The 18,278-nt window shown below is 30.4% G+C and overlaps 1 protein-coding gene across 1 annotated transcript in view; it reads left to right on the forward strand.

Moving 5' to 3' along the window:
- The window catches only part of LOC148271531 (transmembrane protein 135-like), a 37,086-nt gene extending 21,567 nt beyond the window's left edge, over positions 1-15,519 (forward strand). The window contains exons 2-9 of the mRNA XM_088241275.1: positions 643-773; positions 2,070-2,196; positions 3,394-3,545; positions 7,434-7,554; positions 12,254-12,406; positions 13,241-13,381; positions 14,245-14,411; positions 15,277-15,519. Of these exons, the coding sequence (XP_088097401.1) occupies positions 643-773; positions 2,070-2,196; positions 3,394-3,545; positions 7,434-7,554; positions 12,254-12,406; positions 13,241-13,381; positions 14,245-14,411; positions 15,277-15,331 (1,047 nt within the window). The 3' untranslated portion in view covers positions 15,332-15,519. The remainder of the gene's footprint in view (positions 1-642; positions 774-2,069; positions 2,197-3,393; positions 3,546-7,433; positions 7,555-12,253; positions 12,407-13,240; positions 13,382-14,244; positions 14,412-15,276) is intronic.
- Positions 15,520-18,278: the final 2,759 nt, after the last annotated feature.

Below are 18,278 nucleotides of genomic sequence, written 5' to 3' on the forward strand. Positions count from 1 at the left end.
ATGAACATTAACTTTTTACACACTGACTAATGTTTAATTTTACAGTGTTTCAAAAAGTTTTTCTTGTATGCTTGGTAAGTTTTCTGACCAGAAGGAGCATCGCCTCGCTTATGATGGTCTTTAAACTTCAGAATGGGTTAATTTATAATTCCAACATTTTAGAGCGCATAAAATGATAGTATTTTTACCGAGAAACTATTTAAAAGCTAGGCAACACAGACCATCTGTTCTTCCCAAATGTAGGTCAAATTTCCCGTTGATGATGCCTGTGGGGAGAATGATTGGTCTGTTGAACAGCCTACCGAGAGAGGTGGATCTTTTCCATGCTGGGATTACCAATTTTAGGCTCTTTCTCTTCAACCATGTATCATAATGTGCATTAGTGACATTTGTCTTTGTTTACTATTGTTTTTATGGACCATATGTCAGACCTTAATAATTTATTGTGCTTTTTTTAAAAACATGTTTTTGTAATTACCTAATAATATAACATGTGTACATTGTAACTGACAGCGGTGCTATGTTGTACCTTGAAATAAATAAATGAATAAAATAACCTTAATGGGTTTTTAAAATTATAAATTAATAAAAATATATAATAACTTCAGTTTGATTAATGAATTCAATATTTATTGTTCGCAGGTGCAAATTATTTTAAAAGGAAAAAAAATCAACAAACAGTACCTTATCCGGCAATGGAAGGCCTATTTATTATCAGGTGCTTTTGGATTTTTGGTAGGAACCTCCTTCGTCACCTTAAACTGTCTATTCAGGTAAATTACTATATGAATCCCAGAGAATCACTTAGAGATAAGTTTAAAGAAATCAAAACATTGACATTCACATGTCAATATATTTATGAAAACTTGATTATGTACATAAAAATATTGATGATTTTAAGAGGAACAGACATTTCTATGGGTTCAACACGAGAAATAAAGATATTAACATATAACAACTAGCGTTTTGCCCACTACTAGACTGCAAAAAAATCATAATTCTTTTCCCTCAAACTGCATACGATTCTAAAACAAGGTACGTCTTGAAATTCAGGCTATGCCAGCAAAAAAATTTCAAGATCTTGTCAAGCCCAGGCTGTTTGGAAGCTCCTATGGAGTCAAATAATATTTGTGGGACAAGACAGCTTGGCATAAGATTTGTGTTTATTGATTCAAATTGTGTTGGTGATTCGAATTTACTTGTTTGTTAAGTTTATTTTACTGATTGTTGAATTCTCTTTGTAATTTACTGATGTTTATAAGTGATTCAATGAATCCTAATGAACTAAATTCTTGTGTTAATGATTTTTGACGTTGATTTAATTTTCCAATTAATTAAATGAATTCAACGTTTAGGAGCCCATCTACTTAGACTTATGTATTTTATTTTTTTCACTCATGACACAAATTTACTAAGCGTCTAATACTAGGTGATTCCTCAATAGAGTCTTTAGAAAAAACAAATTAAACGGTAGAAGTTTATTATAAATAACAATAATTAAGTGGCTGGTTGTTTTACACTAGAATATTTCATAGTCCCTGGACTGGTACTTGAAGCGTAAGACTGATCATCTTACCTTCATGTAACAAAAATTATCATGATACTGTAAAATGATTATGTAAAATCATGATCTCAACCCCTGCTTGCACTTGTAAATAACATAGAAATGTGTTTAGTCTCCCGCCAGTCTGACGATGTGAGTCACGACGAAACCCGCTCTCTGGTAAAAATTGTAAATTAAAGTGGAATAAAACTATATGCGTATTTTTATTATTATAATTAAAATGTTACTACTATCTACTAAAAATATACTTTCCAAATGACTACATATTGTGTTAGAGTATGGTAAATGATATATTATTTATGTATACATAATACCCACTTATCTATTTATTATGTGCAGTTCCACCAAGAAATGTCAGCAGAAAAACTCAATATATTAATCTATTTTATTTTTCACTTCTTATACCTCATCGCACTGTCCATCGAGGTAGAGAGAGGAGCAAAACAACCCATTAAAAAACATTGTCAGTTCAAGGAAAATTCAATTGCGTTATTATTTGTTGCAGGAAATTATTTTTTAATAAATTCTATTACTATACTACCGTGTTCCTGCCGTCATTTGTGGGTGGAGCGGGGATCTTCTGTGAACCACCGCACAGGAGATATCTCATTGTAGACACATTCTTTAACTTGGTAAGTTTTTTTTCCTGGGTTTTTGTTGCGCACTGGAATACAAATTATTAATCCCGAGCCCCTTGGACAGCTGCAGCTCTTTCAACTTGGGAATAGTTCAATGGAAGTTTTTACGCTACATACAGTTCAAAGAGATCTACCAAACTGTAATGTGTGAGTTGAGGTTACCGTTGCTGACATCACTCTAAACACAAGTAAGTCAGCGCGCTAATAGATTGTCCGAAACTACCTTCTCTGATAATCTTCCGTGTGCTGCATTTTTCAAAAGATATTAATACCTCATTTTCTCCTAAATGCGTTCAATTGAATAAAATATTATTAGCTTTCAAAATGTGGCTCTTTGTCTTATAAAAACTACCACGGCACAACAACTACCAGTATTGTGTTTATCATATTTGCTTTTGAGATCTATTTGCAAAGACAGAGTGATATGGCATTCTATCCTCTTTGCCTACCCCCACGGGAAAACGGCGTGATACTTTATTTATTTACCTTTTTATATAAAAGCTACAGATTTTAGAAAAGGAAATATAACATGTCATTGGTGAGATTCACCTCACTGAATTATTTAATTACGCCTGAAAATATTTGTTTCATTTTTGTACTTCTTAATTGTGAAATCCTCGGCCTGGATCCCTTAATACTCCGGGTACAGGTGATTATAATTGATCGGCTCGATAAATATTTATTAGATCAATAATAAAACTCTGATACTTCATATAAAAATTATAGTAGATAGAGTTCTATACAATTTAAATAGCAAGGTTTTGTGAGTGACTAGAAAGACAAACCCGAATGAATAGAGCCGGCCGCCTGGCGCCGCTCGCAACTTAAACATACATAATGTACCGACACATTACTGTTAGTGCCTATACACTAACATGTAATGCATTGATGCATGGACACTACAATAATCAACAGCATTTTGAGTTGGTCCACATTTTTGTTGTCTACTGAAATTTGGACGCAAGAAGGATTTCTTTCACATAATGCGTAATATTAATCGACATAAAACAAAAGTATCTCTATTTAAAAACATTGTATTTTAAAGCAAAACGTATATTAATAAATAATATCAAGGACGTTTTGAAACGAACATTCTACAAACATTCACAAAAATATTCGTGTTACTCTAGTGGTCTCTTATGTCTAGTAAATAATTAGTAAAATTTATAATTAAAATAGTTTTTTTTTTAGGTTTTGGAATATTGGGTAAGAACACTCGAGTATAAAGGGTTGCTGAAGAGAACACCACTCCGAGAGACCCTTCTCTTTATGACAGGAAGTTCTTTACTTTTCTATCTCATGAGGCAAGAGTTGGAGAAAGGAAACAAAATGTCACTTCTCTGGTAAATATTTTCGTCAGATTCATTTTCATTTGTTCAGAAATCTCACAATAAGGAAGTTCAGTGATTTTTTTTACCTGTAATTAAACTAAGCTCTAGTCGGCGAGTTGTTGCGACATTTAAAGGTAGAGCCCCCTAGCTTTAAAAATATACTAAACGTTGAAAAAAATGGCTTCCCGGAAACCATAAATATCACAACACATGTCAACGCTGTAATTGATTGGTTGATGCACAAGAACTTATGACGTCATTCGAAGTAGTTCATTTTTATTAAAACCATTTTTTAAAAACTTCGCTGCACAGTTTCATTCCACACTGTGTTAATGGCGAAGAGATCTATGAAAATCTGGAAGATCTCTCACAAAGAATTCAAATTCATAAAAACAAAAGTTGCTCTTAGAAGATTTGATAAATAGCCGATTTTGGCTTCCAGTGACACGGTTGGGAACATGAAAAGAAATTGATTGCAACAGAGATGAGACATAACTTATATCATTAAATATTTTCACGTCCATCTCCTTACTATAGAAAAAAAAAAAAATTCGGCTCTTCAGAACACACGAAGAATGCATTTATGTATGTTAAATAGAACCAGAACCCTTAAGTGTTTTCGACTCAAAAGTCAACTCTCAGGAAAAAATCCTGAAAAAAGGAAATCGTGAAGAATTTGGTCCATCTCATAGTGTAATAGTAGGCGTTCTCCTACCATGTTTGGGATTCCTGTTTGTTTATGCTATTTACATTCTGTTTGAATATTGAATAATCCTATGTTAATGTGTTAGTGCCTGTCGGCAAACCAAGTAAACATTTAATTTGTGTTAGTAGGCACACTGGAATATTTTATTTGAAATTTTTTTGTCACTAACACATTAACATTGGTTTATTAAACATTCGAACGCGCTGTAAGTATGTTACTGTCAACCTTTATATGAGAAAATAATTCAATGATAAAAAAAATTGTTTACAATTTTTTAAAATAGACACTATCAGTAATAATTACAAGTAAATTATGATAAGCTGAAAACAATTTTCAGTGCGAAGTTCAATTGATATAAATTATATTTTGTTATGAATTTTATAAATTTTGAATCTAGAAAAAAATTAAATTAAATAGATGCTTACATAAACGAAGAACGGCTAATTGAAATTGAACATGTTAAATATTTAGGACTAACAATAGACAGACAATTGACTTGGACATCTCACATCAATAATTTAATTAGCAAAATAGAAAAATTATCTATTTTTTTTTTCAAAAATCAAAAACTTTGTTCCAAATATAGAAAAAAATCTTATGTATGAAGTCTATGTCAAATCTAAAATATGTAAAAAAAAAAATTTTTTCCTTTTAATCCACAAAATATACAATTTTACCATAGAGCACAATTATTTTTTTTTTATGTCCCGACTTGTTAGAAAATTCCTTGTTAAGTCGGGACTCTTCTATATGTAAATAAAAAACATTTATTTAAATATTAAACTATGTACAAAATAATCAATAATAATAGAAAAATAAAAATAATAAAAATTTATACATGTCGAAAAATGGAATGCAGAAAAGTTATATAATAATACATGGCAATATGTTATTAATAATTTATAGTTATATTATAATTCAATTCGATAATTAATTGATAGTAAAAATAAATACAAAATAATACAATGAAGTAATAATTGTAACACATCTACATATATGGTAGAATATGTAATTTAATAAACATAATAATAAAGTTAAACTATATATTTACAAATAATTATGCATCACTATTAAGTTTATTCAAAGATGATATACATAAAGACGTATATGGATAATAATGAAGACAGCATCGATATTATATATTTATACCCGAAGAAATCTTATACAGTGGTATCTACCCCTCGATAGAATCCAATTATGGATCTTCATCTTAAATATAGACGTTGTTTTGGAGAACTTAATATGTTGATCCAAGACGATGAACACTCTTGGAGCTATATATGAAATGCAACAACTAAGGGGAACAGGAAACCAAAATGACATAAACATACTACGACAGCTAAATAAAATATTGAAGCTAGTATATGGCCTCCCTTAGCTAACACCAACTAAAGAATTCTTTAAAAAAACTAAACAATTAAATGTTAATGAACTTTTTTAACTAGAATCTTTACAATTTATTCATAAGTTAGCCACTGATATCACTGTAGACGAAGAACTCAAACTTGAAGAAAATTGTAGTAAACATGGACATAATACAAGAATATCACAACAATATCACATACAACATTCCAAAACGAGACAAGGATAATCGAGATTAATAAATCAGTGACTGAAATTATACAATAAACTACCAGACAAAAGTAAACAAAAGACTCAAACAAACAAAAGATGTAAAAAATATTATTATCAACAACAGAGTATGAAAAAAAAGATATATGTATTGTTGTAAAATGAATGTAATAATCCGCGAGGGTTAATAAATAAATTTCAAATTAAAAAAAAAAATTACATGGAGATATTAAAAAACTGAATTCTAAATAATAAATAATAATTAAAATTGCCGTCTATTTATCTATATTTATTCGTTTCGGCCTCTTGGTGGAATGGTCAGTGCGTTTGCCTACCATTCGAGAGGTCTCGGGTTCGATTCCCGACATGGTTGATAAGAAATATTTATTTAAAGGGTGTTTTCACACTAGAATATTTCATCGTCCCTGGACTGGTACCTGAAGCGCAAGATTCATCATCTTACCTTCATGTAATTATTTGATCAAGATGCGCTGCGATTGGTGTACCAATGCAGTGCCCTATGCACCATTAGGTGCGGAAAGGGAATTATAAATGATGTATTTCGACAGAAGACTTACGTGGAAGAACCGCATCAAGGCCAAGAGAGATGATTTGAATTTTCGATTCAGTCAAATGCAGTGGCTTATGGGAAGACACTCCAGTCTTTCACTAGAAAATAAATTACTAGTGCACAAAGTAATACTCAAACCAGTGTGGATGTACGAAATACAATTATGGGGCACAGCGAGTCACTCCAATATTGAAATATTACAACGCTTTCAAAATACGGCATTGCGAGCATAGTGAATGCCCCCTGGTTTGCCAGGAACACCGAAGTGGACGAGTATTAACAAATGCCTCTAGTAAAAGATGAGTTAAGAAAATTATGTGTGGTATACCAGCAAAGGTTCAGCAACCAAATCAAGAGTCTGGCCAGCAGCTTCCTAGATGTATGTTAGGCGTCTCAATCGCTTTAGTGTTCTGGGTTTGTCAAATAGGTAGTTAGCCTACCAGTTTAATAAAAGAGATGTTGGAGGTCAACTGATGACTCCTCTCTCTTACTCAATAAATAATTCATAAAATTTACTCATGGTCTACGATCAACTGAAGAGTAAAAAAAAAATGTCCGTTTTGGAAACCAATCCCACTATAAAGATTACAGGTCTATATAAACTTACCCTTTTTTATCAATTGATATGAACATCTATATTTCTTCAATTCTTTCATCTGTTGATGTAGGTTTGAAATATTGTTGATAAATCTACCTGGTCCATGAAGAAGTATAGAAATTGAAAAAAAAAAAAAAAAAATTCAGTCAATGCCTAGTATGTAGGTGAAATAATTCAATTAGATGAATCTCACCCGCATAAATAAAGCTTTCAGCTCTTTAACTTCACAAACTGATGTTGATACAGATTAAATAATTGAAGGAATGTAGATGTTCAAATATGAGCAGAATGGTGAATGTTACACAGTGTGTAAAGTGGCCACTTAAACCAGCCAATAACAGGTAATAAGCCCTGTAGATGCCTAGACTTCTATATTCTTCATCTCTGTTTTAATATGTTAAAGATTCATCCTTGTTAAAAAAAAAATATTTTTGAAAATCGCTTTATTTTTAGGTTTTTCACTCCACCAACTGTGAATAATCAGCCATCGAATAATGGCTACATAGGAAATTCTGGAAACAAAGGATCGTTATACTGTCCTCACTCTGGAGCCTGTAGAGATTACATACTAAAGGTAAATTAAAGAAAAGTACCATTTTTATTAAATAATATTGTCTCCGTTCGGGCAAGTCATTAACCTAAAATACATCATTCTGTGAAATCGCAATTAGAATGTTTGGAAAAACCAAGGAAAAATCTGATTTTTATGTTTTGGAGATTTTATGTATACAACCTAATTCATTTATGTTTTTGAAATTAATTCCTTTTTCAAAACTTTTTCCTTCTAATAATTTCTTCCTCCGTTTTTAATAAAATATCTGGAAGGTTTTGAATGAGGTAAGGTGGCTAAAATTTGGTACAGTGATTTTTGCTTGTTTATAATTTTTGAACGGGGTTGTGGTCCTCTGGTAGTATTGTGGACTCACGGGCCAAAGGTCCGAGGTTCAAATCCCACTCTACCACAACTTGATTTCCATTTTTCCAGCACAAGTTATTTACGACTTTGAGGAAATGGTCTGAAAATTTATATAATTGAGTAAATAATAAGAACTCAATTATTTCTCTTTTTTTTTAAAAATCAAAAATAAATAAATTATCTAGACAATGCAAGCTATAAAGAGCGTGTGAAAGAAGGGAAATATTAGGAATAATTATTGAAAATGTTCAATGAAAATTTTTAAAATACCTTGATTATAAAAACAATAAAACGCTTAGTACTTACAGCCAATCTGCCCAACAAAATGGATTTTTTACCCTTGAAAATAGACGCACTGTATCTGAATTATGCTATTTACTTAAATTATTAAATAATAAAGTAGACTCTTTTAACTTACTCTCCAAAATTAATCTCAATGTGACAAGAAATAAGTATTTATTCTATCTGCCAGTCTGTAGCACTAACTATGCAAAACACTCTTTCCTCTATAGTTCTTGTTCTAACTATAATGCTTTTTTTCATCTATAGATATATTTTACATGCCCCCTAATTTATTTAAAAATAAACTATGACTCCTTATTTCTGGCTGCGATATGATCACACTTACTATTTAATGATGCTTACACTTACACACACCTGAACACTTACTCCTACACTAATACACATAAACACACATCTACACCTACTCTCATACAAATACACATAAACACACCCTTTTGTTGTAACACAATTTAATAATATGTATGATTCTTATTTAGAAACTTTGCTGGTCTGTCTTTAAACTATATTTTTTTTAATGTTACTATATCATTGTTGACTGTTTGTTTCTTTAAAATAAATAATGTTGCGGTTAGAAATGAATTTTTATTTAAAAAAATAATTTTTAACATGTTTTTAAAAAATGTTTTAATATCTAATAATATCAAGTCGCACTGTAAAAAACAAATCATTCAGATTTACGCAACTCTTTTTGAACTATTTTCTAACCTTGGTGACAAAGCCTCTTAAAGAACATAATTTTATGCTTGGAATGATATATTCAGCTCCAAATTGTCATTTTTAGGGTTAATGACTTTTGCCTGAACGGCGACGATATTAACATTTACCCAATATAGTCTTTTCACATTTTTTATTATTATTTTTGATCAGCAAGCATCAAGAAGAAATATATATTTTTTTGTTATTTGATTCACTGCATAACCTGGAGTAAATCATAAACCTTTTTATAGTCATGGATTTTAGAGATCTGTCCAGCCTCGGTGAAATAACGCTATATCGCTTTTGGGTAATGCTCATTTTTGCACCAGGGATTCTATAATTTTCAGCCAGAGCACATCTCGTGTATCTGTTTTGCTGGGTTCTTTGTTCACTAGTTTTGGTTCTTGTTATTGTTCTGCGAAACAGGCAAAGAGCTGACTTCACATTTAAAGTACGCATATTTTTAACCCTCCCTACCCGATAATGTGTAGCTAGTGCACATTGCATCTGACAACTTTCAAATATCTTTAAATATAATAAATACTGTGTTTAAATTTTCAATTTTACATATAACATTTCCGTATCTGTCAAAATAATTTATTATTAAATAATGTATACTTATTGGGCACAGAAAAAGCATTTTATCGGAAATCGGAGATAAATTACCAATACAATCAAAAGTTTATCAATGTTGGGGTGTATGAAGTAAAAGTGTACCGAATATGTGATTGTCTCACCACACTCTTTACGTCTCACTCTCGGTACTACAAATATATTCGCGAGTAAGAGAGACAATTTCACGCGTCACATGGGCTAATAGCCAGTACTACTGCCAGACGCCAGTAGCTCTCCGATCTTAATTAGGGGTGGTCCTCTCGCTTGTGCTGCGAGCTTAGCGAATGTTTCTTTTCATGTTTTTAGCAATTAGATCGAAAATATTATCACTTTTGACTTCAGCTATAAATAATTTAAACAATTTTAAATCTCTCATTTTTATGTGCATATTGACTACACAGTACCGGAACGTGAGGATATTTTTGGCACAGTAAGGGAAAGGCTAACTACCTGAAACAGCATGTATTATGTTACTGCGCCATGCTTGTATGCAGTCTTTGTTAGAATGACTCAACTCAGCAGGGATAATGGGTGACTTCATCAATCTTGATAAATTTCCTAGTGGGTACAATCCTACAGTCTACAAAAATTATATAAATACTAAAAAAATTGCTAATAAAATTATGCTGTTAAATGTACAATTGAATTGTTGGGATATTATCAATTTACTTTTGATCCAATTGGATTTCATCGAACTAAATTTAATATATCTATCACTTGAAATGTTGTAAAATTTGCAAATACGGTTCAAAATACAATGTGCCTATTCATTTATATTCACCAAATGGGCCTTAATTTCACTAGTTCAGACGTATTGAATATTCATTAATAAAAATCAGTTTGACCTCTGTGTATTACTATGAAATCATTATCCTAACAACTTTGGTATTGAAAGTCTATTGGCACGATGTATAGAACTATTAAAAATATCTTACAAATGTATTTTTATTAAAATATTTCAGATAAACATACGGATATATTTATAATGGCTCAAGTATGCAATTTCCTTCAGATAAAGCATAATATACATCATTACATATTAACATTACTTATTGTGCATAATATGTAAACATACCAAAGGTCGAAAACAACATAAAATGCTTATACTGCTGCAGGTTTAATGCATTTCTGCATTCATTATTATTTACCTCGGATATTTGATTAAATAACGACATCTAAACTCTTTTGCATACAATTTATCCTTGTCCAGATTCAATTTATTTAATATACATAATATTGACATTTATTAATTAATGTTTATATTTTCATTATATTTTATTGCATGTATTATATTTGTCAAAACAGTTTCGTGAACTCGATTTATACTCGCAATCTATGATAGTGATTCTCCAATTATTATTGTTTAAACTTTAAACAAATTTAATGGGACATAATTTATTCTAAACTGACATGCATAATGCAATTTTATTCTAATCCATTTATGTATGAAAATAAAACTTTGTATCTGGAGAACTTATTCACCGTGGAATTTTATTAACTCGCATCGGATGGATCGCGTAGTACGTGGAAGTACATCCATCTGCAGCATTCGGATTGCCGATGCGACGGCCATTTGTGTTCGGATGTTCATAGCGAGCGGATGAACTGTGTGTTCGAATCAAAATGGAAATCAGATCCATGCGTGTACTAGATCAGCCACCTGTATGATATTTTCGGCACGCATCGGAATAGTTGCCCTTCCGAAAAACTATGTCAGCATTACCCATGCATGTGGTTTATCCGATACGGATTAATGGACGCACTTTTGTTACTAACTATATAAAGAATTCTAAAATCTGTTTCATAAAATCGGAAAAGGGGAGATATTTTGAAATACAGACATAAAAATTAAAATTTAACATGAACGTATGCTGTTTAGCAATTTATTTTCAATCATTTATTAAAAAATAATATAATCTAGGCTTGTTAGCGCAAAATACGACATTATTATATAAAAAATCAAGGCATATGTCAAGTCTTATATTCTATGTAGACTCATGTGAAATCATAGCCACACAAGAGTTTAAAAAACATCAGTATTGTCAATATGCTTTCTCTCGAAGATTTTTAAGAAAAATCAACATATCAAAGTTATCTTTTTATCTTACTTATTAAGTAATAAATTTATACCAAGAATACTATGTTAACAGTAACATTAAGAGGAAATAGCGTTCATATAAACATATTCCCGTGTTTTCTTCCTGGCACTAGGGTACTATTTTTTTTTTTACACACTAAATATTTACCATTGGCGTGTCTCTATTGTTTTGCTTTTTTGATAAATTGTTTCTTATGGGAGCTAGGCCCATCCAAAAACCCATAAAATCGCTCAGTTTTATTTGCCCTCTTCTGACGTATGGTATACAAAATTAATAACTAATTTTCAACAAAGGATAAAGTACTGACACGAAAATAAAAAAAACAAAATCGATTCAGTTTTGGAGTGCGGTAAATGGGACAATGAAACCTCGATTTTAATTAGGAATATTCAGGCCGACGCGGAGTTGTCTTTTTTCCACAATATCTGGGAGGCATATGCGAAAGAGTGACAGAATAACTATGTTCAAATACCTATTCGTCAAGTTTCCCTGACACCAAAAATCCTCTTAAGACTACTAGGGTGAGGGTGGTTTCAAAATGCCTTTAATTTGTGAAAATATTTACATTCCCCAATGGCCATTATAGAATTTTTTCAACCCATCTATGTAATGTATAATATTAACATAATCTGTTTTCATTTTAGGGAACAATTTCAATGTTTGGTCTCGGTTGTGCTATGTCAATGCTAAGGACTATAGTTCCAAGATTAACATCACCAACAAAAGCGTTGAAGACTATTACGAGACAGCACTTTAATCTTGGACTTTTCCTTGGAGGATATATTGGAATTTATCGGGTAAACATTATTAAATTTAAATAAACAACATCCTTAAATACGCCGCTCTGAAAATTTCGTTCATCTTAATTATCCCGACCATTTCAAACATGTAAATTACAATTTATTTGCCATAATATTCCACTTTTATTTATTTAGTTATCGATTTTATTATTTATTGTATTTTACAACAGACTAGTAACTAGTATATTTTTTAATTGATTTTATTTATATATTATAAAAATCACATAAGCAAAATTACAGACAAATATTCTACTAAAACACTTAGGATAAATCAAACAAGCGGAGGAGTGCGGTATAGCGGAATCCTTGAAAGGATCTATCGGTTCCTATATAGGCAATGATATGTTTTTTTATTATTATTTCATGCTTAATCAATAAATATTTTTCAATTGGATAATCCTTTTTTTATACTATCCTCTTTACATATTGCATTAGAGAATATTTGGGATTAATTTTTAAACTTTATTAAAAATTATAATAAAAAATCATTCAAGTTTGTCAGTGAAAATTCGTGGTGGGAGTTTGTTGTACTTTATTATAGAAATAAATGACGAGTGATACACAAATTTTGAATAACCAGTGATCAGTTTCTCTGAATTTGTGAATTTAAGATAGTGTCTTTTATTTCCATAGGCAATAAAATAAAAAAATAAAATTATAAAATTCTTCTTCTATTCATGAGATTTTACACATGAAAATTGTTTGCATATTTAAAGAAAATTGTCCAGTTGTGTGAGTGTGCCGATAACATATTGTAAACTATGCAAGTGCCTAGGCTTATCTCTCTCTATTGAAATATCCTTCTATAGAGACTTTGTTTGTGTTTTACAGTTGGTAACATGCATCTTGTGTCGCCGCCAAAAGAAAGATGCAGCAGAACATGCTCTTCCAGCTGGTTTCCTCGCCGGCACAGCTTTCTGGTTCAAACCGAACCTTTCATTCTCTCTGGCAACCATTACCTCAATATTACACGTAAGTAGAGATTATTCTTTCTGGTGAAAATAATCTTTAAATCTGAACGTAGAAATTCATTCAATCGAATAAGTAGGGTACTACCAATTTTTCAGTACAAAATAAACAAATTAGTATTTTGTGGATATCTGTTATTGATTTTATTTGATGTATTTTTCGTTTGTACATGTATATACCACTGTATTACTACTGTTGATATCCCAGATAAATAAAATAAAAAAGTAATGCAATTCAAATAGATTTAAGCATATCAGCTTTAAGCTGTTTGTTTAAAATTCAAATAATTACGCCAACTTTGAACCAACTGAGTTTATTCAAAATAAATAGCTTCTGATCAAATTAGCCTTTTAAAATTTTCTTTTAAAAATGTACTTAATTATATTTGAGTATATTATTTATTTATTCAACTCCTATATAATGCCAGTACTTTGGTTACTTACCAAAACTCAAAACACCAAACTTCCGAGTTTTGAAAGCAAGTGCTTGAAGAGAATATTAGGTCATAAGGTGGTTGGATTTCATTACTAACATTGAAGGCCCAGAATGGATACAGCAAGCTTATATAACGAGCATTTTGAAGGTACGGCGGTGAACCTTGCTCGAACACATGCTGCAGATCCCTCAGAAATGCCTTAACCTGCGGGCAATCAATCTTTCGGCTTTATTCGGCAGAACACAGAGCTGGCGATAGGGTCTCCTGGAGGCGTCAGGTGATACAGATGTGAAAAAATAAGATATGCGTACAATTTGTAAAGCATATTGTTTCAAAAGCTTATCTTTTTTTTTGTATTTCATTAAATTAATCATTTTCATTGCATTAATATTATTTAGTTCATTACTAAATTGAATGGTTTATTTTTTAGATTTTCTGCAGTAGAATGTATGAACACAAATTGCTGCCAGAGAAATGGCCCCTTGCTGAACTGCTCTACGCTCTGTGCCAGGGATTATTGTTCCACGCTCGAGTTATGCACCCGGAGATGTGTCCTCGCTACATCGTCAACCTTCTAGATACAGTTACAAGTGGAAAGTAAGTGCCTTTCTTCATCAATAAAATAGTCATACTAAGTGGGAATAGGAACGATTGAATTTTAAAAAAAAAGTGGAATAGTGGAATAACATGATTAAATTCATTAAATAAAACACTGTTAAACAGGTGAAAAGATCTGTGCTTCCCTATATAGAGTAGTGCTCCGAAATAAATTTAAGTGGTCTTATGAGAAAATGTTTTATTCAATAAATTTAACCACAAGTCGTAAGATATTTTTTATAATCATTTTCAGTTTAACTAGGATTCTATTTTCTTGTGCAATCTGATTTTGTTTTTGCATTCTGAAATTGTTTACACATTGATTGAAATATTAAAATTGGAAACAAAATATTTTTAGAATTCCCAGTCATATACATATACGTATGAGGGGAGGGTATTAGAAGCAAACTTAGCAATCTCCACCAAAAACGGATAATTAAATGCCAAAATAAACCATACATAAAAACCTACCTACCTAAATAATAGCGTAATTCAAAACGGTCTCTAATTCTCGCAAAAACAGATTTCAATTATATTTTCTAACACCGCAAACTTAACATTCTCCATTGAGTTAGTGAAGCATAATTAGAAACCTCACAATTCTTTTTTCAAAGTTTTTCGCAAATATCTCAGCAACTCCTTCGAAGGAGATTTCTAAGTTTGCTTCATTAGGTATTAACCCTCATATGTATTATTATTATTTTTATCCAAATAGATTAGAATTGCCAAAACAGAGTCAGACTCTCGTGTTTGGCAAATACTTCAACTTCTGTGTCTCAACTCGCTAGAAAAAAAATTGTGTTCAGTCGCAGTCGCATTCAGTGTAATGGCAAATTTATATTAATTTTATTTTTTTCCTTTCCAGGGTCCATCTTATTTACAGCAGTTTCCTGAAAATGCTTTTGAAGACATCAATGTGACTTAGCTTTAATTCAATGCACCATTATGTAATATAATTTTGTTATCTCATATTGTTTGTATGAGAATATTGTTTGTAACATAAAGAGAATACTTTTTTTATTGATTCAGTATTCATATTTTATTTTGTTTTTAAGCATATTTATATATTTTGTACAATTTCACAAATAAAACATTTAAAATGCAAAAAGTTCACTTCAATGCACTATTTTTCCATTGTCTGGACCTTACTTTATAAGGTAAAAAAAAAGACAAATGAATATAACTCCAGACTTGTTAGTTATAATAAAACCACTAAGTAACGAATAGATTGGCAACCTCAACCTCTTAATTTAAATCCAAACAAATTATTATAAAGAATATTTTATTTGATTCCCTCAAGAGATCATTTATAATTATATTAATAATACACACATCCAATAATACAGATACAGTTTTGTTAGTAAACATTAGAATAAAATAATACATTTGAGCACATAAGCAAAGTACAAATCAAAGAATTTCACATTTTTTAAATAATTATATATAAAATATTGCATATTTTTTACTTCGCAATGAGTTCTACCCTCCTTAAATGCATAAAAAATATACTGAGAAATATCCACCATAAAATATAACATTTTAAAACAAATACAAATTGGTTTTTGTTGTCAGTTTACATTAATACAAAATAAATATTTGCAGCTTGTTAAAAATCATACATTCATTAGATGAAAAAAAAATAATACTGATAAAACATAAACATTATAATTATTTAATCATGCGTAATATTCACAACTTTTCAGTGTTGTCAACTATGACGAATGACGAAGTTCAGTGCTACGGGAAATCGGATATAAAAAATGAATTCTTACATGCGCTAAAAATTAGAGAAATTCATTGTATGGCAAAATTTCTCGGAAATGTACGACAAAATTACTAAAAACAAACTACGTCACAAGCTCTTGCGAATCAACCAATGCTTTGAGTGTTGTGATAGATTTCCAGTTTCCAGGAAGCTAACTCACCAATCAGCAGAATTCACCGAACAAGAACTTGTGATGCAAATTACAAATTTTAAAAAAAAATCATAGTGCTGGTATTTCGATACATAAAATGTTTTTTTAAATTTTTGGCTTAGTTTGATAGTCTATTAATAAATATTTTTTTTTTTTAAACCACTGATTTTCCTCATTGGACCAAAATCATGTACATATAATTTTTAAATAAGTTTTTACACTGAAATATTTTGTAGTTTCGGAACTGGAACCTGAGCCATAAGACCGATCGCATGTAATAAATGACCGAGATACGCTGCCATTCGCTACGCTTACCAATGCTGTTCCTTATGCATCATTAGGAGCAGATAAGGGAATAACGGTGATTATTACATATTTTTAAATTTTAAAAATTAAAGGATGAAATTTAAATTAAATTTTGGGATCATTATTTGTCCTTCACATAATTTTTAATTCCTTTAAGTGATATGTGCATATGTATTTGGATGTAGATTTACTTTTATTGCTTATAAATATGTTTTTTTATCATAATTACATTTATAAATGTGTGACAGATTTATAAGAAATCGGTGCCAATTTTTTTGCTAAGAATATAACAGAAATACGACAAATATGCAATAAATAACCGTGTAGGATACACTGACACTTTTTAAATTATTTCATCGAGAAATAAGAGTGAACTATGTATTTAGCTTAATTTTATATTCAGTACGTCGAAGATTTTCATATTAAAGTCCGATAAAAAGTATGGAAATCATACAATTTGGCCATTTTCATATGCTGTTTCTTTCAAAATTACACAATTAAAACATAAAGTAAAAACAATTATTTCCTTGGGTATTCTGATAAAAATATACCTAAAAATAAACTTAAATATAATTATTTTTCCGCAACCAGATTACGCCTCGTGAAATTTTGAAAGAACGGCGTTTTAAAATGGCAAAATCACATGATTTTCTTACTTTTTATCTAACTGCAGCCTAACTATTCAATATTCTAAAATCTAATGCGGTATTTTTTCAAAACTACAACATTTATAATATCTTCTGATCAATTGATAACAAACAGATATGTTTCTATCAAATTCCTTATGGTTTTATTTGATATATTTAATGTGTTACAATACTGATTATATTTTGTAAGCAGCGGTGATATTTAAAGTAATTAAATAATTTAAACAAGTCAGTACGTATTTATGCAGTACATTAGTCCTCTCACCAATAAATAATTACTGTTAATTTGTATTGAGTAAAATAAAATAGTTCATCATATTATTTAGATAGAAAACATTTAGTAAATAAAACAACAAATGTCTAAATAAAATAAAAAAGGTGTCAGAATTTGTATATATCTATTACAAATTGCATATTACTCCATTTAATAAAAAAAGTAGAAATGACATGTATAAAAATTTCTAAAATATTGACTACATAATAAGTATACACATACATATCTGTAAATAGTAGATTAAAAGGAATATTTTATTATGAAAATTAACATAGGTAATATTTGAAGCTTGGAGATTGTACATAGTCTTGTCTTAAATCTTTATTTATGAATGTATTATATTGAGTTACAGAACCCAGTCTGGACACATTTTGAAAAGACAAAGAGATAAGGGTATCATTTATTAATGTTTCCAAAAATCTACAAAATAAGACAACATATCTGTACCTCAGAGGCAGACGGATGCAAATCCAAATGTCAAATGGCAGACGGATGCAAATCCAAATGTCAAATGTTCAACAAGAGCCTAAAGAATCTACTTTCTCCAAGTGATTTAAAATCGTTTGTAGCATTTATCTGCAATTTCAGTATCTATTAAATTAGCATTGGTTCTTTCATAATAAGACTTACATTTCTTCAAAATCAATGGACATGATCATAAACTGGATACGAAAATCGAAATGTCATTTCATCAAATTCTGGATTTGCACCCGTCTGCCTCTGA

This window comes from Micrasema longulum, unplaced genomic scaffold (genome assembly GCF_059751315.1).
Source record: "Micrasema longulum isolate JH-2025_06_02 unplaced genomic scaffold, ASM5975131v1 h1tg002820l, whole genome shotgun sequence".
In the NCBI taxonomy this organism is placed as follows: domain Eukaryota; kingdom Metazoa; phylum Arthropoda; class Insecta; order Trichoptera; family Brachycentridae; genus Micrasema; species Micrasema longulum.